The sequence below is a fragment of the Diceros bicornis genome, chromosome 4, assembly GCF_020826845.1.
Source record: "Diceros bicornis minor isolate mBicDic1 chromosome 4, mDicBic1.mat.cur, whole genome shotgun sequence".
NCBI lineage: Eukaryota > Metazoa > Chordata > Mammalia > Perissodactyla > Rhinocerotidae > Diceros > Diceros bicornis.
This window is the reverse complement of record NC_080743.1, coordinates 58277222-58299615: the sequence shown is the minus strand read 5'-3', so window position 1 is coordinate 58299615 and position 22394 is coordinate 58277222. Positions and strand designations below refer to the sequence as shown.

General features: G+C 46.5%; 2 protein-coding genes across 27 annotated transcripts in view; one reads left to right on the top strand and one right to left on the bottom strand.

The window, feature by feature from the left end:
- Window positions 1-2075, bottom strand: part of UBAP2L (ubiquitin associated protein 2 like) — a 42213-nt gene extending 40138 nt beyond the window's left edge. For 24 of the 26 annotated variants that reach the window (XM_058539257.1, XM_058539262.1, XM_058539265.1 and 21 more), the window contains exon 1: window positions 2010-2075. The gene's annotated coding sequence lies outside the window, so the exon portion shown is untranslated. Of the gene's footprint in view, window positions 1-1643; window positions 1736-2009 lie in introns of those variants that run through there. The other 2 variants (XM_058539248.1, XM_058539247.1) reach the window with 2 other exon arrangements.
- Window positions 2076-2117: 42 nt separating this feature from the next.
- C4H1orf43 (chromosome 4 C1orf43 homolog) lies at window positions 2118-16445 on the top strand. The gene is made up of 10 exons (XM_058539275.1): window positions 2118-2351; window positions 2735-2836; window positions 5967-6084; window positions 7063-7116; window positions 7738-7904; window positions 7992-8050; window positions 10325-10418; window positions 12019-12059; window positions 14945-15074; window positions 15992-16445. The coding sequence occupies exons 1-10, from the start codon at window positions 2286-2288 to the stop codon at window positions 16091-16093; spliced, it is 933 nt and encodes a 310-aa protein (XP_058395258.1). The 5' UTR covers window positions 2118-2285; the 3' UTR covers window positions 16094-16445.
- The last annotated feature ends 5949 nt before the right edge of the window (window positions 16446-22394 follow it).

Below are 22394 nucleotides of genomic sequence, written 5' to 3'. Positions count from 1 at the left end.
AAGCAGTATGACTTGGTTGCTGCCCTCAGGGAGCTTACAATCTAATTTGAGAAACAATTCAGAAACTCTGAAGCTGGACTGGGATGGGTAAGGCTTGCTACCTCTAACAGAGCAACTAATTCCCTTAGATGTTTTGTGGAAATGACGCCTGCATCCCCTTCCCCATCAACTTGAATCTAATTTTAAAAAAAGAGTACTTCCCAGTTAGTGCACATTTAGCAAGGAGGGACTTTAAAAATCAAAAACAAAACGGTACATTTTAAGGCCCTTCATCATTAGTTTACATGCCAGCAATACTTCCCGTTCACAACGGAAATAATCACCGGGATAGTCTAATCTCTAAGGACAATGGTGTAGGATCTCAAAGCAGTTTTATCAACCCATACACAGCCAGAACGTTTTAGTTCTCCAGTAATGCTGGTTGTCACTGACCCTCATCACTTCCCAGCAAGTCACATCACACATCCCCGAAGCAGGATATGGGCGGTGGAGGGGGAGGAGACAAAAAAAAGGATTTCTCCGTCTAATAATCAGGGACAATCAAAGGCAAAAACGGTAACGATAACAACAAAAAGGGTCTGTTACTGTGGTGGTTTTCTTTCCGTAACATCCTACACCAGAAGTGGCCACATCTCAAGAACGGTGAAAAAGGAGCAGTCTCCTATTTGTGACATCAGTTTGCAAAGCAATTTAGGGGCTGTCCACAAGGTGAAAGGTCTGAAGAAATTTGGAATTGCTGTCCCATTATGAGGCGAGTGAACAAATACCCCAGTCTCTAGTGACGTCCCTTAAGCGTAATACACCCCATGGGGGCCTCCAATGTCCAGCTTCCCAAATAACATTATAATTGTCTGGGGTACCCAGAACTACAGTATGGACAACAAGAAGCTAAAGACACCAGCAAAAAATATAATACAAGAGCTAGGGCGGTGAGAAAGAAGGAAGGATAACAAGAGGAGCTGACAAAGAGGCTGGAACGGAGAGGGGACGCAAGCCCACGCGTGGAGGATGGGAAGCTCACCCCGCTCAGCGCCACATCGGGAGCTCACCGGGCCAATGGCCTCTTTACCTCCCACCCGAAACAAATTAATCCTCCGCACTCCAAACTGAGGGCCACATGGGGGAGTCTGGGGCAGCTCACCCCATCGCCCTCCCCCCCCCCCCCGCCACCCCCAAACCAGGCCGGATCCGGATCAGAGGAGGCCCGCAGAGGGCTGGAAAGGGAGGAGGCCCCCTCGTTTTCTCCACAGGCACGAGCCACGGTAGAGAGAGGGTCCTACCTCAGGAGGGGCCCAGGCCTCGCTGCTCGCGCTCTTTCTCGCTCTCCCCCCACTGAGGCTCTAGCCGCATGGCCCCCCCCCCTCCGGCTGCCCCAAGCCCCGCCCCGGCCACGCTCCCAAATCGAGGCCCCGGCTCTGGCGCGGCCCACTAGGCCGCGAACCCAGCCATAAACAAAACCTCCGGCAGCCGACTTGGGGGTGTGGGGGGCGCCAGGGCTCGCAAGACTAGGAAGGGGGGTGTACAGTAGGGGAACACACGGTGCGGGGGGGGGCCTATCGCGGGAGGGGGATACGGCGGGGATAGGGGAGAAAGGAGGGAGGGTAAAAGGGGGATCGCGGATTTAAAGGGGCCGCGGACAATACCCGGCCCCGCCGCGCTGCCGCTGCCGCCGCCGCCGCCGCCGCCAACGCCGCTGCACTCCCAACTTTACCTCAGTCTCCTCCACACTGACACCCCGGGCCGCGCCGCCCCTGTCACGTGATATAAGGTTCCCTCCTCCCCACCCCCCTCCCTCCTTTTCCTTCTCGCGCTCGCTCTCGCGCCTTCCCCCTCCCACTTGCCTTCCTGCGTCCCCCCAGCACGTGACGCGAAAAGGGACGCGCACGCAAGCGTGCGCGTGCCGCCTCGCCACGAGACACCTCACTCCGGCTCCGCGCGTCCGCCCCGCCTCCTCCACAGCGGCCCCGCCTCTACCACGTGACCCACGGAGGACCTCCGCTTCCTCTTACAGGCGTAGTTCCGCGTCTCCGCACTCGTTGCTCCGGGTGCTATTGCCTGCCTGAGTCACGTGCTGGGGGGAAGCGGGAAGGCGTCGTTCTTCTTAGCTAGGCACCCCCCCCATCCGCCATGTTTTCAGGCCGGGTCAGCCTTGGTCTTTCCCCGTAAGGAAATGGCTGAGGAGCTTCAGGGAACCCAGGCGCCGTTGCCTCCGCGGAGCCCGGGCTGACGAGGCAGGGCAGCGGGGTAAACCGGAGAGGTTCTGCGCGGGGCGGGGCGGCGCGGCCATGGCGTCCAGCAGTAACTGGCTGTCCGGGGTGAATGTCGTGCTGGTGATGGCCTACGGGAGCCTGGTGAGGAGATCCCCTACCCTGCTGTCGCGTCTGACCCAGTAGAGACCCTCCTCTTGAGCTGTTCCCTAGCCTCATTCTCCACCCACTCACCTGCGCTGTTTCTGGGCTTTGACTCGTATCCCAGGAGCACCTGGGAGCGTAAGTCACTGGCTCGGACCGCCCCGCCCCTGACCGAGAACCCTCCCTCTAAACCCTAGGACCAGACCCCCACGCCTCCCCGCTGCAGGGTTCCGTCTATCCACCCCATCTCTGACAGCCTTGCTTGCCCCAAGTTATACCCCGAAGCATCCCTGATAGCCGAAACTGGGGATTTGAAATGAAGTCATGCCTTTTTTTTTCCCAGTGTCTTTTTATTAAAGAATCTTTACTTATCTTTTGGACAGGTGTTTGTACTGCTATTTATTTTTGTGAAGAGGCAAATCATGCGCTTTGCAATGAAATCCCGACGGGGACCTCATGTCCCTGTGGGACACAATGCCCCCAAGGTACGTCCTTAAGGCACGAGATAGGCCTGGTTCTCAAGATCTATTAGGGTCCAGAATGAGATTTCTTTTGTCTTTAGAAATGACTTTAATTCCCATGTTTCCTTGTCCAGTTACCCACGTGCTTACCTTAGCAGATTGAGCAGTAACGGTCAGCTTGGGTCTTGGCTTACCTGCTCACTGCTGTGGCACAGCATGTGGCTTACCCAGGAACTTCAGTTTTTGCATCTGCAGAATGAAGGACTTGGATTAAAATTTCCAACTCTTTGTGGTAAGATGTTTTCCAGTTCAACTTGTAATCTACCCAGTGTTTTCTGTTGGTTTGTTTTTTTAAATTTTGTTTTAGGATGGGATTAGGGTGGTTAGAATTAGCCTCAGATCAATGAGAAGAGTTGCCTTTGCAGAAGTTTGGATTTATAAGGGCCCCATAAATCATCTAGTTCCATTATTCATGTTACAAACTGAAACCTAAGAAAAGGAAGCAACTTACCTGAGGATATATATAAAGTGAAGAACCATTGGTCTCTTCGACTGTACTCTCTGCTTAGGTAATTGCCTTCCTTTCCTTAGCTTTAAATATCTACTGATGAAATTTTATCTCTATTCCAAACCTCTGTAATGAATTGGATACTTATATATCCAACTGCCTACCTAATGTTTCCACTTAGATGTCTGATAGGTGTCTCAAACCTAACATATCTAAATCAGAACTCTTGATACCCCACTTCCACCCCCATCCTGCTTCTTCTATCTTCCACTTCTGGGTAAAAGGCAGCTGCTCCCCTTACCAACCTCCTTTTGTATAGCTTTCTCCTGATCATTGGGATCCAGCTACACTGGTTGAATTTCCCACCTTTACATGTACTGTTACTGTGGCCTAGAATGATCTTTCTCTGGTCTTCACTTGGCCAGCTCATTTGTTCTTTAGATCTTAGCTCAAATATTATTTCCCCAAAGAAAAATGCTTAGTACCTGTGTTAAAGTGGGTCCTCTTCTTTGTTTTCTCATAGTACTCTGATTTTTTTTCTAGATAACATTTTACCACAAATTTTCTTTTATGTTTGTTTATTTGTTTAATGCCTCTCTCTTCCACTAGACTGTCAGCTTCAAGAACGCAGGCACCATGCCAGTTTTGCTCACCACTGTAAAACCAGGTCCTACACATAGTAGGTACTCAATAATTCATTGTTGAGTGAAAAGCAAGTTAGTGGGAAAGCTAGAGCTAGTACACAATTCTCTCAACTCCTGGACCAATATTCTTTCAGTAACCAGTACTATTAACCTTTGCCTCCATATTCTTTGCTGATATATTTCATGGAAAGCCTCAAGGAAGATGTCATGGACTGCAGCCTCAACAGTGCTCCTTTTACATTCCCTCAGTTCTCCAAATGCCAACTGCTTCCCATAAAAGGGATCTAGGGTTTGCTTCCAGTACATCATGAGCCGTTCAAAACTGACTATTTAGGAGTCCCCTAGACAAGATGAAATCAGGATTTCTTTTGCTTTAAAAAATTCTTTCATCTAAATTCTCATCCATTGCTGGTGGAAGTATAAGTTAGCAAAACCACTTTGGAAAATATTTGGGCATTATCTAGTAAAATTGCATGTGTACTTAATCCACACCCCAGAATTCCACTCTTACCTTAGAGAAATTAATTTTCATTCATGTGTACCAGAAGACATGTACAAGAATATTCATAGCAGCATTGTTCATAATGTTTTAAAAAGAAACTGTCAATCTAAATCTCCACTTGAGAATGGATATATAATGATATATTTGTATTCTGGAATACTATAAGGAATGAAAATAAACTGAAGATAAATATATGAACAGAAATGAATCTCCAAAATATTTTTGAATGAAAAAAGTGGGAACATGAACGAATCTCAAAAATGAGTGAAAAAATCCATAAAGTCATTCATGAAAGCCATATGATTCCATTCCATTTATATAAAATTCTAGAACAGGCAGAACTATATTGATAGAAAGCACATCAATGTTGCCTGGGGTAGGGAGGGGGAGGTTGATTGCAAAGGGGTATGAAGAACATTTTAGGGTGACAGAAATGTTTTGTATTTTGGAATGGTGGTTGAGTGGGTATCTTCATTTGTCAAAACTCGTCAATCTGCACACCTAAAATGGATGCATTTTGTGGCATGTAAATTCAACTTTAATAAAATTTATTTAAAATTTTAAAAGGTTGCAAAGGAATTCAAAAAGTATTTTACCATTTGTATAAAGTTCAAAACCAGGCAAAGCTAACCGTCTTGTTTAGGGTGACATGATAAAACAGTGAAGAAAAATAAGAAGATTGTTGACTAATGAATATTGGGGGTTGCATTCAATCAGGGATGGGCACACAAGGCTTCAAAGGCATTGGTAATGTTCCAGTTTATAACCTGGATAGTGCATACAGGTTTTCATCTTAATGATTTTTATAGTTACTTAAAATGTACATATATGTATTGTGTGTATGGTATATTTCACAGTGGAAGTTGCTAAAAAGTTATAAGAAAATAAATCTACTTACTGGGGCTCTGCCAACCCTCTTAAGTAAGAGAGATGAATATGCAACTGTTAACAGTGGTTGCTTCTGGGTAAGTGAGGGGTGATGCTGTTAGTACCTTTTTGAATTTTATACCATGAATGTGAATTAGCTACTTAAAAAATTAAATATGCTTTAGAAGAAAGCCTGTAGAAGTCCTGTGGTCCACCAGGTGGGAAGTCGCCAAACTATTAGAAACCATATACAGGCCTCCTTATAGATTTTTAGAGTAGATTATGACTTCCAATTGCTGTCCATTTTTTCCCAGCTCAGGAAGTTCTTTATAACACCTAACCAAGATTCTTCTAAACCCAATTCAAAGTCAGAAATAACGTTGATGCTATAGAGCTTGAAGGAATTCTGGCAGGTTAAAAGATCTAGCTCAGAGATGTACAGTTTGGAGAGGTTCTCAGAGAAACCAATCCCATTCTTCAGTTCTTGAGTCTTATCTGGCAATTTCATTAGCCAAATGAGCATTTTCTCTGCTTCTGTTGTCTTAGTTCTTCGCTTGCTCTGCCCCGTTTCCAGATTGATAGGAAGCTGAGTACAGAGTAAGTGATTGTGTATTTTTTTCTCCTTGTGAACAGGACTTAAAAGAGGAGATCGATATCCGACTATCCAGGGTTCAGGATATCAAGTATGAACCTCAGCTCCTTGCAGATGATGATGCAAGACTGCTACAGCTGGAAACCCAGGGAAATCAGAGTATGTGGCATGCTCTTGGAGGATACTTTAGTGAGGAGTCCCACAAGTTCAGAATACCTTTGCTTTCAGAGTTGTCAGCATAGCTGCTGGCAAATTCAGCAGCTTAGGTCCTCTGTTACTGGGTGTATGTCAGAAGTGTGGGGGCCAGCCCCGTGGCTTAGCGGTTAAGTGTGCGCGCTCCGCTACTGGCGGCCCGGGTTCGGATCCCAGGTGCGCACCGATGCACTTTCTCTGGCCATGCTGAGGCTGCGTCCCACATGCAGCAGGATGTGGGACTAGAAGGATGTGCAACTATGACGTACAACTATCTACTGGGGCTTTGGGGAAAAAGAGGAGGATTGGCAATAGATGTTAGTTCAGAGCGGGTCTTCCTCAGCAAAAAGAGGAGGATTAGCATTGATGTTAGCTCAGGGCTGATCTTCCTCACAAAAAAAAAAGGGGGGGCGGCGGCCAGCCCAGTGGCCCAAGTAGTTAAGTGTGCGCGCTCCGCTGCAGCCCTCCAGGGTTCACCGGTTCAGATCCCGGGTGCGCAGCAACGCACTGCTTGTCGAGCCATGCTGTGGCGGCATTCCATATAAAGTGGAGGAGGATGGGCATGGATGTTAGCTCAGGGTCAAGCTTCCTCAGAAAAAAGAGGAGGATTGGCATCAGATGTTAGCTCAGGGCTGATCTTCCTCAAAATAAATAAATAAATAAGGGGGCCGGCCCAGTGGCACAAGCGGTTAAGTGCGCGAGATCAGCTGCGGCGGCCTGGGGTTCGCCAGTTCAGATCCTGGGTGCGCACTGATGCACTGCTTGTCAGGCCATGCTGTGGCAGCATCCCATATAAAGTGGAGGAAGATGGGCATGGATGTTAGCCCAGGGCCAGGCTTCCTCAGCAAAAAAAAAAAAAAGGAAGAAGTGGGGAGGCAGTTATTAGCTTGCTGGAGTTTGGAGAATTTTGAGGGTTATGCCTGAGACCAATGTCTTTCTCAACAGATTGCTACAACTATCTATACAGGATGAAAGCTCTGGATGCCATCCGTGCCTCTGGTAAGGGCTACTTGACGGGCCACTCAGGATGCTGAAAGTTCACCTGGGGAAGAGAGGGAGGAACCCACTTTATGTATGTTAGAATTTGTCCTTTCTGCACATCCCTGGCTAGTAGGAACTTCCTAGAGTTTTGCAAGTACTGGGTACTATTTTGCCTAAGGAAATGATGTAGGTGAGTGATTTCTTCTCAAGAGTCTGGATTTGTTTTGTTCTTCTCTTTAGACCTTTAGTTTCATAAACTGGATGGTGGTAATTTGTTTTTCCACAAAAGACAGGTGATACCTGCTTTTTCACTAAGCCCAAGATAGAGGGTTCTTAAATTTTTTTCATTCTGTGACCATTGTCATATATGCTCTGTCTCTACCAAAACATAGTTTGTATTTTAAAGCCAGGATGGGTAAGTAGGAGTGTAAATAGGACAATGATACTATCATGTATCATTGATATAGCTTACGATTGTGTTGCCACCACCAAGTGACCACTCAGACACAGCTCTGTACCTCTGTCATAATTCTATTAGAATTTCTCTCCAGCTCACTCATTGGACCCATTTCTAAGTTAGGGAAATTGACTAGAAAGATGAATGGGAGAAGGAATATCATTGTGTTGTTATCTCCTCAGAGATCCCATTTCATTCTGAAGGCCGGCATCCCCGTTCCTTAATGGGCAAGAATTTCCGCTCCTACCTACTAGATCTTCGAAACAGTAGTACTCCTTTCAAAGGTGTGCGCAAAGCACTCATTGATACTCTGCTGGATGGCTATGAGACAGCCCGCTATGGGACAGGGGTAAGCTGGATGGCCACTTTTTCCTTCAGGGAACTAAAGGGATGCCCCAGACTGAGAGATCCTCACTCTTCCTTCCTCTTTCCTCAGGTCTTTGGCCAGAGTGAGTACCTGCACTATCAGGAGGCCCTGAGTGAGCTGGCCACAATGTGAGTTTGGAGGGGAACATGTCAAAGGGGCAGGTTAGAGAATATAGCAGTGCTGGACTGTTCCCACAATGAGATGACCTTCGTAAAGCATTATGAACAAAATCCATGGTAACATAAGAGTTGTCAGGTTCTAGACTATTAGAACTGCCTCTTGTGCACATTGGAAAGCAGATGCTGCTCTACAAGCTATTAAGATCAGCTTCTACTTTTGTGCACCTCTTTTTTTTTTTTCTATTTTTTAGTCCAGGTCAATAAAATGTTAGAATAAAGTTTTTCAGCACATAGAGATTCCTTCTCTTCCAGGGTCCCAGTGTCTTTTGTGTCTTGGTCTGATAAAAGTAAGAATTAAATGCCACCCATTTTTATTACCACTTAAAGCATTACTAACCCTGTCTGAAACAAAGGGCATCACTATAGAATCAGCTGTTGAGTGTGTTATAGGAGAGGAATCATGACTTTTGTCTGGGAATGTTTTAAATATGTGCTAACATAGCTTCATTATGTTGTTTATGTAAACGTTAAAATGAAAAGGTGAAGAGGGAAAGCCAATCTGGAATAAAAAGTTAGTTATCAGACATGAAAAGAATACATCTGTTTTTTGCTGTGTTGAATATGGCTCTTTATCTGAAGATGAGCCATATGTCTGTCCTGTCTTCTCTCTGTTACTAAAAATGAACTACCTTGTTCCTAAAGACAAAAAGTTCTAGTAAAAACTATGTAGAACAGTAATGAAAATGAACATGTGGAGAGGATGGAAAAGGGCATTTGGTCTAGAAGTCAGGCAGGAGGCCTATTCAAAATTCACTTTCTTTGAAAGACAAATACTGTATGATTCCATTTATATGAGGTACCTAGAGTAGTCAGATTCATAGAGACAGAAAGTAGAATGGTGGTTGCCAGGGACTGGGGAAAAGGGGTAATAGGGAGTTGTTTAGTAGGTAGAGCGTTTGTTTTACCAGGTGAAAAGAATTCTGGAGATTGGTTGCACAACAGTGTGAATGTACTTAACACTAGTGAATTGTAAACATTTAAAAATAGATAAGATAGGGCCGGCCTGGTGGTGTAGTGGTTAAGTTTGTGCGCTCTGCTTCAATGGCCCGGGGTTTGCGGGTTCGGATCCCAGGCTCAGACCTACATACCGCTCATCAAACCATGCTGTGGTGGTGTTCCATATACAAAAAATTGAGGAAGATTGGCACAGCTTTTAGCTCCGGGGCAATCTTCCTCAAGCAAAAAGAGGACGACTGGCAACAGATGTTAGCTCAGGGCCATTCTTCCTCACCAAAAAAAAAAAAAGGATAAGATGGTAAATTTTACGTGTATTTTACCACAGTTTTTAAAAAAATTCAGTCTCTTTGGATTTCTAGTTTCTAAAAAGGTTCAATGGATATGGTGAAAAGAGTATAGGCTCTGAAATGTGACAAACTTAGGTTTGAATCCCAGATGTCTGTCACTTACTAGTTTTGTGACCTCAGACAAGTTACTTAATGGACCCTCAGTTTCCTAAGCTGCAAAACAGAGATGATACCACCATGTAGGGATTTTGGGACGTTAGTAAATTAGACATCGGTAAAGCACCAAGTTTAATGTCCTAACATGTGGTAGGTACTCAATAGTTATTTCTATTCTTATCTTTTTTTTTTTTTAAATGCTTCCTTGTGTTTGCTTTGTGTCTTTATTTATTTATTTATTTTGTGAGGAAGATCAGCCCTGAGCTAACATCTGATGCCAATCCTCCTCTTTTTTCTGAGGAAGATTGGCCCTGAGCTAACATCTGCGCCCATCTTCCTCTACTTTATATGGGACACCGCCACAGTGTGGCTTGACAAGCAGCGTGTCGGTGCGCACCCGGGATCCTAACCAGTGAACCCCGGGCCGCCGCAGCAGAGCGCGCACACTTAACCACTTGCGCCATTGGGCCGGCCCCTCTATTCTTAACTTTTGGTATTCAGTTTTCAAGAGACTCTCTTTGGACTGGGAGCATATTAGTGGCATACACACAGTAGGTGAGTCAGAAAAATTAATAGGTTTCTTTAGGCATAGTGATGAAGAGCATGAGATGAAGAAAAGGTTGAGCCAGAGCCAGGGACCCAGTGGGAAAACTGGTTTCTCTGCTATTTCCAAGCTACCGGATGGGATTTTAGTAACTAGTTTATAAGATAGGACAGAGACCATTTGTGGCTGCAGTTGCATTTATGAGATGGATGAACCTTGAATTGTATTTTTCTGTGAGTCCTCATTCTCGCCATGACCTGCCCTGTCTGTATTCTTCAGCGTCAAAGCACGAAGTGGGAGCTCTCAGCGACAACACCAGTCAGCAGCCAAAGACCTAACCCAGTCTCCTGAAGTCTCCCCAACAACCATCCAGGTGACATACCTCCCCTCCAGTCAGAAGAGTAAACGTGCCAAGCACTTCCTCGAATTGAAGAGCTTTAAGGACAACTATAACACACTGGAGAGTACTCTGTGATGGAGCTGAAGGACTCTCGCTATTGATGGAGCCAGACAGACTGCGGTGTTCTTGCCGGGCAGCCTTCAGGTCTTCTGGCTCAGCAGGCCCAGACTGGATCAGCCAAATCTCCCGTTGTGCCCAGAGCTCTTAGAGCTCATGCCTAGAGGGTCATTCTCCAACCCTTTCTTATGGCCAGTTTCAGAACATCAGTTAAGACTTTATTTTCCCTTGGTAGCACTTTTTTCTGGAGTTGAATTCAGATGTTTTTCTTAATATTTCTGTCAAAGCTTCCTTAAAAAGCCTCACTTTGTCTTGATCATAGTTCACCTGCCCTTTTCCAGACTATAAATAATCCCAAGGTTGAGAGTTGGGGTGATGGGGCTTGGTGTCTTCCATATCTCCCCCTTTGTACATGGTTGAATGGGAACCATTTTGGTTTGACACATCTTAGAGTTGATTGGTGGGAAAGGCAGACAGGAACTGGTGGGGCGGTCAGGTACTGCCATAAGTGGTATGTGGAATAATTTACCCTGGTGCTCCACTTAAACCAGGCTGTGTTGAAACATCAACACAACTTCCCTGACGTGCAAGGATCTGCCCTTCCACTTTCATTCCATACTGTTGTGAATAAATTGAAAAGAGAATATTTTGACATGTGACATAATCTCATTCTCCCTCATTTATTGGGGATGCTATGGGGCATTGTGAAGGCATGGTCAGACCAGTGCACTGGTCTGACTTTATAAGTTATTTAATAAAATGAACAGTTAGAAAATAAAGCATATGATTCATTTCTTTACAGTTGCCTTTTAATAAAATATGCATATGATAATGCTCTCTGGACCTAGCACCAAACGGATACTCCTTGGGGCCCCAACAGAAGAAATTCTAAAATTAGGACTGTGGTCCTTGCTCATAGAATTGCCTGTGTCACTAATAGAAGGTTGGAGAACCAGGATTCCCTCAGGTCTCCCGGGCAACAGGCCAGGTGACCAACTCCTAGGCCTAGGGTCATTGTTGGAGGCATAAGTGTTGCTATGACTACTGAAACCTCGGTGACTGAACTAAACAGAAAGGAGAGCCTGCTCAGTCTCTTAAGACCACATCAAGCATGTCTGTAGACATGTCTGTGGAAAAAATGATAAAAGTAGAAGAGGTATGCAGAGTTGGAAGGAGGGGCTGGGTTGGAGGAGTTTCCCTGGGTGAGGTTTCCAGGTCAATTTACCAGAAGTGGACAGTTTCCTGAGAGAGGCCTTTGATGTAACACAAGGATAGTAACAGGAGTGAGAGACTATGTCTGGCACATAGTAGGTATTCAAATATTTGTTCCATAGCAACCCCTGCATGTTTTCTTTGATCCATTCTGAAAGGAGCAGGACTTTTTCCCCACCTCTCCTAGGAAATTGGCCACTCCCTGTCTCAAAAGAGGAAGGTCTATGTGTCTCCCCTAGAATAGGGTACTGGAGGTGAGGTACTGGAGATCAAGGTGGATCAACAGAACTTCCTTTTCTTGCAGAGTTTTCAAAGGGCCCTGGGACTTAAGAAGATGGTTGACAGGTAATCTCTGCTTCTATTCCTTCCTTTACCCTTCAGCTTGACTTTTTCACCCTCCTGTCCTCCCTGAGGCACCTCTCAGATCTGCTGCATCCTGTTAGGGACTCATCAAGAAGGAAAACAGGTATGGAGGAGGAAGTAGCAGCCCTAGTTCTCACAAGCAGAGATCAGCCTCCTTGTACCCACTAGGTTAGGCTGTATAGACAATGTTTTTTTTTTTTTTTATAATTTTATTTATTTTTCCCCCAAAGCCCCAGTAGATAGTTGTATGTCATAGTTGCACATCCTTCTAGTTGCTGTATTTGGGACGCGGTGTCAGCATGGCCGGAGAACTGGCGCGTCAGTGCGCGCCTGGGATCCGAACCCGGGCCGCCAGCAGCGGAGTGCGCACACTTAACCTAAGCCACAGGGCCGGCCCTAGACAATGGTTTTTATCGCCCTTGGCTTCCCATTCTCTGAAGGAAAATCGGATTAAGTTTTTGTTGTTTTTGTATTTTTTAAAGTGAATTCAGATATTTGTTGCCTGGCATTGTACTAATCATGTAGTGTGTATGCAGTATTTGTTGAATAAGTGAATGAAAAGACTCAAAAGACTGTATTCCTTCACTGGGGGAGCTTTTTAAAAAACGCATGCTCAGGTCTTAGCCTAGAAGATTCTGACTAAAATGGTCTGGGATTGGATAGGATAAGCCTGTGTTTTAAGGTTTCACAGGTTATACTCAGAGCTAGCAAGGATCTGAGGTAAGAAGAATGCATACTATTTTAGTGGGAGTCAAGGTTGATGCAGTCTTTTCTACCAAGGCAGTTTGATGAAATCTATCAAAATTTACAATTCATATATCCTTTGAACTGGCAACTCTACATCTAGGATGTAATACCTACAAAAGCACTAAAATGTACATACACAAGAACATTCATGACAGCATTGTTTATAGAAGTAAAAAAGCTAGAAACAACCTAGCTGGTTAAATGATGATACAAAAATATTAGGCAGTGTTTAAACAGATTGGAGCAAATCGCTATGTCTGATATGAAAAGTCCAAATTGTTAAGTAATACTGCTTATATAAATGTGTGATTTCATCTTTAAAAAATTATTGGGCTGTCCCAATAATTAGCGGCTTAGCGGTTAAGTGCGCACGCTCCACTACTGGCGGCCCGGGTTCAGATCCCGGGCGCGCACCGACGCACCGCTTCTCCCGCCACGCTGAGGCCACGTCACACATACAGAAACTAGAAGGATGTGCAACTATGACATACAACTATCTACTGGGGCTTTGGGGGGAAAAAAAAAGGAGAAGGATTGGCAACAGATGTTAGCTCAGAGCCGGTCTTCCTCAGCAAAAAGAGGAGGATTAGCATGGATGTTAGCTCAGGGCTGATCTGCCTCAAACAAACAAGCAAAAAAAATTAAAAGATATACTTGCTGGTATGATAGAAAAATTTTCTGGTAAGATATACAAGAAACTGTGATAACTGTTGAGAAGGACTGGGCCAGAAGAATGAAACTTTCACTTTTGATTTAATATGTTTCTGTATGGATTTAATTTTCTGGTCTTCCATAAAAAAATACTTGATTTTTAAAAAATGTCAATGGGTTATCTGAGCAGAGGATACATACACGTATATTTGCATATGTATATGTGTGTATGATACATATATTCCTTTTTTTTTTTTCCTGTGGGAAAGATTCGCCCTGAGCTAACATCTATTGCCAATCTTCCTTTTTTTTTTTTTTTTTTAACTCCAGAAAGTACATAGTTGTATATCCTAGTTGTAAATCCTTCTAGTTCTTCAGTGTGAGCCCCCACCACAGCATGGCAAGCGACAGACCAGTGGTGTGGTTCTGCGACCAGGAAGTGAACCTGGGTCGCCGAAGCAGAGTGTGCCAAACTTTAACCACTAGGCCATCAGGCCTGGCTCTGATTATTCCTTTTATGTATTAAAAAACCGTAACGCAGGGCCGGCCCCGTGGCTTAGTGGTTAAGTGCGCGCGCTCCGCTACTGGCAGCCCAGGTTCGGATCCTGGGTGCGCACCGATGCACCACTTGTCCAGCCATGCTGAGGTGGCATCCCACATACAGCAACTAGAAAGACGTGCAGCTATGACATACAACTATCTGCTGGGGCTTTGGGGAGAAAATGGAAAAAAATGGAGGAGGATTGGCAATAGATGTTAGCTCAGGGCAGGTCTTCCTCAGCAAAAAGAAGACGATTGGGGGGGCCGCCCCAGTGGTGCAAGCGGTTAAGTGCACGTGCTCCGCTGTGGTGGCCCGGGGTTCGCCGGTTCGGATCCCGGGCGCGCACCAACGCACCACTTATCAGGCCATGCTGTGGCAGGCACCCCATATAAAGTGGAGGAAGATGGGCCTGGATGTTAGCCCAGGGCCGGTCTTCCTCAGCAAAAAGAGGAGGATTGGCAGATGATAGCTCAGGGCCGATCTTCCTCACAAAAAAAAAAAAAAAAGACGATTGGCATGGATGTTAGCTCAGGGCTGATCATCCTCCCAAAAAATAACAAATAATTCCAGAATGTGTCTAGCCAGGGTTGAGGATCACTGATATGATGGAAGGAATTAATCCTTAGATTGGATTTGATACCCATGTCTGCCATTGAGAGACCTTGGGCAACTCACTTGAACTTTTAGTTTCCTTGTCTGTATAATGCAAAAATTAATATCTATGACACATGATTATTATGATGATTAAATGGCATAATGTACTTAATATATACTAGGTTCTGAGTCAGTTCTAGTTACCTTTTCAAGGAGTTTGCAGTCTTCTGACACTGGCACAGATGTTCTGGTGAAGAAGCAGCCTCACTGATGGGGTTTTTGTTTCCACTCCTAACTCTAACCCATTCAACCCCTACCTCTATACCTGGGGCAGGTGGCGAAATTCACACACTCACTGTCTGTGGCAGATGACATTGAGCCAGAGGAGAAACCCATATGCCACCCTAAGGATGCGGAACACCATGGTACAGGAGTTGGCACTGGCCAACAAGCAACTACTGATGGTGAGTTCTAGCAAGGGTGATCTGAAGTCTCATCCACTACTGCCCAGTGCCTTTGCCTACTGGGATTCCCAAGCTCTTAGTCTCACGTGTTATATACCTCCGAGGTTTTCACCATTACACCAGAGCAATAACTGTTTAACTGCACATGCTAAAGCTCTTTTTCATTAAGTGATTCTTTGCATCCAGCTGCAGATGGCATATTCTAAAGCCCCAAAGTACAGTCTAGTTCTTGGTCTTCTCATCTTGGTGTGACTCAGAACTTCTTCTTGGTGCCCAGCACCTGCCTCTCAGAACCCCTCTCTCCCTGGAGTCCCCAATTGCTGTCATGTCACCATCTTTGTATCCCAAGTGCCTAGCAGAGTTCCTGGTTCATGGTATGTTCTCAGCAAATATTTGCTGAACATGGGGCTTCACCTATGGAGAAAAAATTGGGTATGCTTCCCCTTCAATGGTTCAGCCTCTATGCTATTGCCTAGCTTTATGTCACATCTAAGTCCAGATCCAAGAGAACACGAGTGATGAGAAGGCAACCTAGGAGAGAGAATGAGAAAAGGGGGCAGGGGCGGGCCCCGTGGCTTAGCGGTTAAGTGCACGCACTCTGCTACTGGTGGCCAGGGTTCAGATTCCGGGCGTGCACCGACGCACCGCTTGTCCGGCCATGCTGAGGCGGCGTCCCACATACAGCAACTAGAAGGATGTGCAACTATGACATACAAGTATCTACTGGGGCTTTGGGGAGAAAAAGGGGAAAAAAAAGGAGGAGGATTGGCAATAGATGTTAGCTCAGGGCCGGTCTTCCTCAGCAAACGGAGGAGGATTGGCATGGATGTTAGCTCAGGGCTCATCTTCCTTACAAAAAAAAAAAAAAGAGGGCCAAACAGGGCAAACATCACACTCTGTTCTGCCCTCCCCACCAGGTCCGTCAAGCCGCCCTGCACCAGCTGTTTGAAAAGGAGCATCAGCAGTACCAGCAGGAACTAAATCAGATGGGCAAAGCTTTTTACTTAGAGAGACTCTGATGGCATCCAAAACATTGTCCTTCCATTCTCACCATGCCTGCGAACCTAGCCTTCTTGAGCCCCTGCCACCTTGAACGTCCTTCCCAAAACACACCTGGATCTAGTTATCTGCCCAGGACTTAACACAGTGCTCCCACTCTCACCTCTTTCACTCTCCTGTCAACCCCCTGGTGCTATTTGGGAAAGAATCTATGAGACATTGGTAAAAACAACAGTGACACCTTGTGGTCAGAATGAGGTATGCAGTGTTGATGTAAGTGAAGTGGGGGGAGGGGGGTTGAGAGATGGACATTGTGAGAGTAGAGGATCTTGATTTGGTTTAACAAATAAAGCTAGCTCTTAAAGGTTCAAACTTAGACCACTTGACTCATTCTTTCAGCCCTAAATCTTTATTTGTTTCAAAAGTGCTTATTTTCAGCTGCCATAACCATAATATAGCTTCCTGGATTTTGCTCACCACCTCTCAGATCTCACTTCCACTGATCTTTTCTGTATACTTAGACAAATAGCTCTTAATGTGGCTATTAATCACAGGCACACAGGGCCGGCCCACTGGCGCAAGCGGTTAAGTTTGTGCTCTCCGCTTCAGCGGCCTGGGATTCGCCGGTTCGGATCCCAGGCGCGCACTGAGGCACTGCTTGCCAAGCCATGCTGTGGTGGCGTCCCATATAAAGTAGAGGAAGATGGGCACGGGTGTTAGCCCAGGGCCGGTCTTCCTCAGCAAAAAGAGGAGGATTGGCATCAGATGTTAGCTCAGGGCTGATCTTCCTCACACACACACAAAAAAAATCACAGGCACTGTGGTGCTTGAGTGTCAGGAGGCCTGGGGTTTAGGTTTCAAGTTGGCCAGTTATTGTGAGACCTTGAACAAGTCTTTCCTCTGCCTGAAATGCCCACCTCTGCAAAATACAGGGTTCCAAACTCAAATGCCTTCAGGGGTCAGGCAAGTAATATAGCAGGTATAAAGAAATAAGGAATGGTGGGATTTATGGGGGACTGGAAATCAAAAGGCATTCAAAATTCTGAAAAATACTGAAAAGTACTGACTAATCACATGCATCTATAGGCCATAGAGAACTTACTTATAAAGATCCATTTTACATACAAATGACATCCCAAGCCAGAGAGACCCCCATTTTGCAGCCAGTAACAGTTGCAGGAACACACTATCACTCTCTGATGTAATCACCGTCATACATACTTTTCCCTGTTCTCTCATCTTGCAGTCTGCATCCTCATTGGTCACTTATCCTTTCCACACTGATCTTTTCCTGCCCTCAACTCCATGTGTAGCTATGTCTCCACTGCAAAATTTACACCACCCCCTACCCCACCCCTAAGTCTGTCTCCATCCTTCAGCATACATTTTTCATCTCAGCTGTCAGAGCTTCTCCTTCCTTCTCTCCCTACACACCCCACTGATGAGCACAGAGAGGCAGCAGGGTATAAAGAGAAGAACACAGGCTTTGGAGTCAGGTGTGGGTTCAAAGTCTGGCTTCACCTCTTAATTGTTGTGTCACCATGTGTAAGTTACTTCTCTGAGCCTCAGTTTCCTCTTCTGAAAATGGGGACACCACCACCACTCTCATAGGATCATTATGAGGATTAAATAAGATAATGTATGTAGAGAGCAAGCCCAATGCTTGGCACACAATAGGTATCCTCCTTTTCCCTCTCAGGAGATTTCCCTGTGACCCAGACACTAAAGGTTCCCTTGCTAGCCCCCTGGCCAGCCCCGTTAGGCAGCTCAAATGTCATTCTTCATCCCGTGCCTGTCTCTCTCTCTGTCCTATATATCCATTCATCCTCCAGCCCCCATCAGCCCTGTTTCCCAAGCCCTCTTATCCTTAGTCAATAGCTCCTCATGCATTCTTACACCAAACAAGACAGAGCTCACAGGCTGGGGGGCGCAGCAGACGTTGAACAAGTAATGACGGCATCACATGAGTTTTATAGGAGACAAAACCACACGCACGTGGCCTGCATTTGACCCACAAACCTGAGACTGAGTCTCCCATTCCTTCTGCCTGTTGCCCTGCCCTCCCTCAACTTCCAGCAGGCCCATCCCACCTTCACTTCTTCCATCTTCCCTCGTATCTGTGTCCCAGCCACCCTCTGCTGCTTCTATATGGGCAGTGTAGCCTGGCGATAGGAGAATAGGCTTTAACACTGGACAGCTCTCGGTTTGAATCCTGGCTCTGTCACTTGCTGTCTGTGTGGCCTTGAGCAAGTTACTTTAACTTTCTGGATCACAGTTCCTTATATGTAAAATGGAGATAATGCCTACCTCACTGTCTTGCTGTGGGGATTAAGTAAAGCACTTAGCAGAGAGGTGGCACATAATGCCCAATAAATGGTAACCCAAATGATGTTTTCCTGCCCTATAATAGTTTTTTCCCTTTTTATTTCCTCTCCATTACATGGCTGCCCCCCACCTCTCACCACACTCCCTCACCAACTCCTTTGATTCCTCTTTCCTCTGTTCACTTGGACCCACAGAACACCCCACCCCCTCTGCCTTGATCCCTGACCTTGGCCTCTGTCCCCAGGGCTTGTCAGTGCCAGGCTGACTCCAATATTGGCAGACTGGCCCCCTACAGAGCCCATGTCCTCTGATCCTCTCTGCCTACTCTGTCTGCTCTCATCACATCAACTGAGTAGTTCACCCTATTACACCCATCTAGCCCCTTTCCCTCTGTGGCTGGTGCCTTCTCCAGCTCCTCTGGCTCAGAAGGGCTTAGTCTTGTTTGAAATGGCTGTATAGAAGGTATTTCCAGAATAGCCAGAAAGCTTTCATCAGAGGTTATCTGATGTTTCTGCCTAGTTATGCCATCCAAAGTGTCCTTCTAAGAAAGCTGCTCCTCCCTACATCAATATTCCCAGTCTCTTCCTCTGTTCCCCTAGTGCCCTAAACACTAAAGTCCTTAAGGGCCGGCCCCGTGGCTTAGCGGTTAAGTACTCGAGCTCTGCTGCTGGTGGCCCGGGTTCAGATCCCGGGTGCGCACCGACGCACCGCTTCTCCAGCCATGCTGAGGCCGTGTCCCACATACAGCAACTAGAAGGATGTGCAGCTGTGACATACAACTATCTACTGGGGCTTTGGGGGGAAAATAAATAAATAAAATTATAAAAAAAAAAAAAAAAAACACTAAAGTCCTTTCAATTCCTGCTAGTCCCTTTCTCAGCCTCTTTCCCTCCAGCCTCTGGTTCTCCAAGGTAGTCAAGGTTCCCAGAGAAGGGAACTAGAACTTGGGGGGTAAAAGTAAGAGGGACGGTCAAGAAAGTAAAAATTACACACAAACTCCCATTGAGAGCCATAAAGGAACAAGGACATAAGACAACACCACAGGTGCCTACTTTGGGGGCTTGTATGCCCATTTGTTAGTCTTCCCCTGGAAGGCAAGAGCCAAACAACAAGAATTGACTGAGGCTTGGGACAAGCTATCGATCTAGATCAAGGGCACTGTGGAGCTGGTATATGTGTTTGTGTGTGTGTGGGGGGGGGCGGGTGGTGTCTGGACTAATGGGAACAAGGACACATGGAACAGGCCTGGGGGCTGAAGCAGAGCATTCTCCTCCCACCCCCACACTTCCACCCAAGCCCTCCACCCCACCAGTGCAGCTATAACCCGGGGTCCTTTCTGCCACAGTAGAGAGAAGCATCTGCCTGCCACAAGACATTCAACAAACCGGATTCTCTTTGGAAGAAAAATCCCTCAGAAAGGAACCAGGCTGGATCCCTGTGAGGGAAGACTCTTAGAGAAGCCAACCCAGGAGTTCTTGCCGTAAAAAGCCCCAGAAGAGGAGAGTCCTAAGGACAGCAGGCTGCTCTCTGGCACAGGGGGTTTCCTCCCTCACCCTTGATCTCCTCAAGTCTTAGTTTCAATTCTGCCAGGCAGGGGAGACCATAAGTCTTCTTCTCTGGAGCGTGCCAGTGAGACATGTCACTCTTCTCTTCTGGACATCCAAGGGTGACTTTAAGGAGGATGACTGGAGGACATGGGAAGAAGGTGAGAAGGGACAAGATGGTGGGAAGCAGCAGCCAAGCATTCTGCAAGTTTCTTGTGGCTACTTATCTGTAGTACTCAAGAGCAGGAGGGTTCCAGGATGGTGTCACTGAAAAGCCGTCAGCAGTCTTGTGGGGGTGATATGGAAAGCTTAGGAGTTCTGTTGGAAAGGTAAAGCAGGAGGACAAGCCCCCCACCCCCACCCCCAGAAAGCCTCAGGGCAGCTGGAAGGGAGTTGAGAGCAGGTGGCTAGGCTGACGAGGAGCTGCTGACACTGCTGATCCTCTGGGCGCTGGGGCCGTGACATCAGGGGGAGAAGCTCTGTGTAGGAGCTTTAAAGAAGGATAGGTGCCCGGACATGAAGCCCTGCCAGATATTCTCCCTGGTTTAAGCCAACGTGATCCAGCAAAGGCCAGGCACTGGTAGGAGAGGAGCTGAGACAGGGACGGCACGAAGGGCAGATGAGTAAAAGCCAGCTGTCTTGGGAGGCAAAGAGCAGGGTTTGGTGCCCTTCCCCAGGGAGATGGCTCTCCATCTAGCCATGCTTGGTGCCTGGTGTTTCTGCTTTGTCCTTTCTTTGCAGTGGGGGGAAGGCAGGTGACCACCACAGCTCTCCTGCCTGCTTCTGTGTGATATGTTTGATATTGGGTTGTTTAATTAGGAACCAACTAAATGTCAAACATATTCTTACAGCAGTGGGCACTTTGGCATCACACTCTTTACTACTTCAACCTCCAGGGCTCTGGGGCTCCTGTCTTTTTTACTGAACCTCTTCTTTCCAGGACCCCTTTGGAACACTAGTGGCTGCAACCTACGAGGATTTCAGTCTTAAACTGGAGGACTAGTGTGGGAGCAGGAGAGTGCTGGAATTTGAGTATCAAATCTTCCTATATCTTTCCCTTATGCTAGAAGGAATATATCTCTGATTTTCTCCTGTCCTTGTATTTTTCTCCTCCTTATTCAAACCCCCCCCCCCATTATCCACTGCTTCCTGTCCCTGGGACTTCCTTGTTCCTAGTCCCACAGTAGGGGGCTTTGGTTTCTCTGCTTTCCTTAAAGAGTCAGCTGATGGCGTATCTGCCTATCTACCTCTAGTGACTGGAAGCTCTCAACAGTGGACTTCAGTTTTGCCCTCTGCCCTGGTGGGTGTCTCAGCTACCCCATTGCTGGGGCTTAGTATTAACACTACCCATCTATCCTTGACATAATGACTAATTAGATCCATTTATATTCTTCCTTGATAGCTCTGGTCACCTTGAATAGTGCCCACCTCTCCTCTGGCATATTCTCAGATTGTATGGTGCCAGTGTACTGGGATCAACTGCCACTTGTCAGTAATGAGGCCCCAAGTAGAAGAATGAACATGGCCTAGAACTAAGCAGGGGAGAATAGAGCTGGTAATGATGATTATGATGATGAGCGTGGGGGGGTTGGGGGTAAGAAGGGAGCAGAGGGTGGGGAGACGAGAAGACAGCAACACCTTGGTCTATGTGGATATAGAAGTTCTCTTTAAAGATCACTATGGGAAACAGAGGACATGATCCTATCTAGATTACTCTGACCCTCCCCTGCTTCTCTCCCCACCCCTCTTGAAGCTCTGGGATGGCCTTCCAGATCCCAACCCTACCCTCTTACTCCATCCCTGTGGCTCTTAAGGGGGAGGAATGATGTCTCTCTGCCAATTAGAGACTCTCAAAATAGCACAGTAATTTGATCTGGAGATCTGGGGGAATTGTCAAGGATCATGAGTGACCTCCCCTCCTCACTGTCCCTCAAGCTCCCTGAATACCAGGAATCAAAAGGTAAAACTCAACCAGTGGAGTTTGATCAGCATCCAACACAGTCCGGGTGAGAGTAAGGGGGAAGCTGAAGGGCAACTAGGATCCGCTGAGTGAAAACTACCATTCTAGAGTTGCCAAAGTACCCTTCTCTATTTCAATATTCTCCCCTCCCCTCTCCCTGCTTTTTAAAAACACCCATAGAGCTGCCCAGAGTAAGTGGAAAGTTTCAGGGTCAGGGAAAGCCTCTCCCCTCCCCCACTTTCCATTGTCTAAAATCAGCCTCAGCTGTTCCCCCATTTTTTTTTTTTTGCTGGTGATGTCAGTCCATCGGAGTGGCTCACCCTGTATTCCCCCAGGAGAACAATGATGGGGTGGAGGGAGGTGGAAAGACCATATTAGGAACAAGAGGTGGAGCCATGAGCAGAGATAAAGGCTCAAGTCTGGGGAACTCCTAGACACTCTGCCAGCAGCCCCTCCTTTCTTGCCCTAGTCTCCAGTTCTCCAGTGTTCACA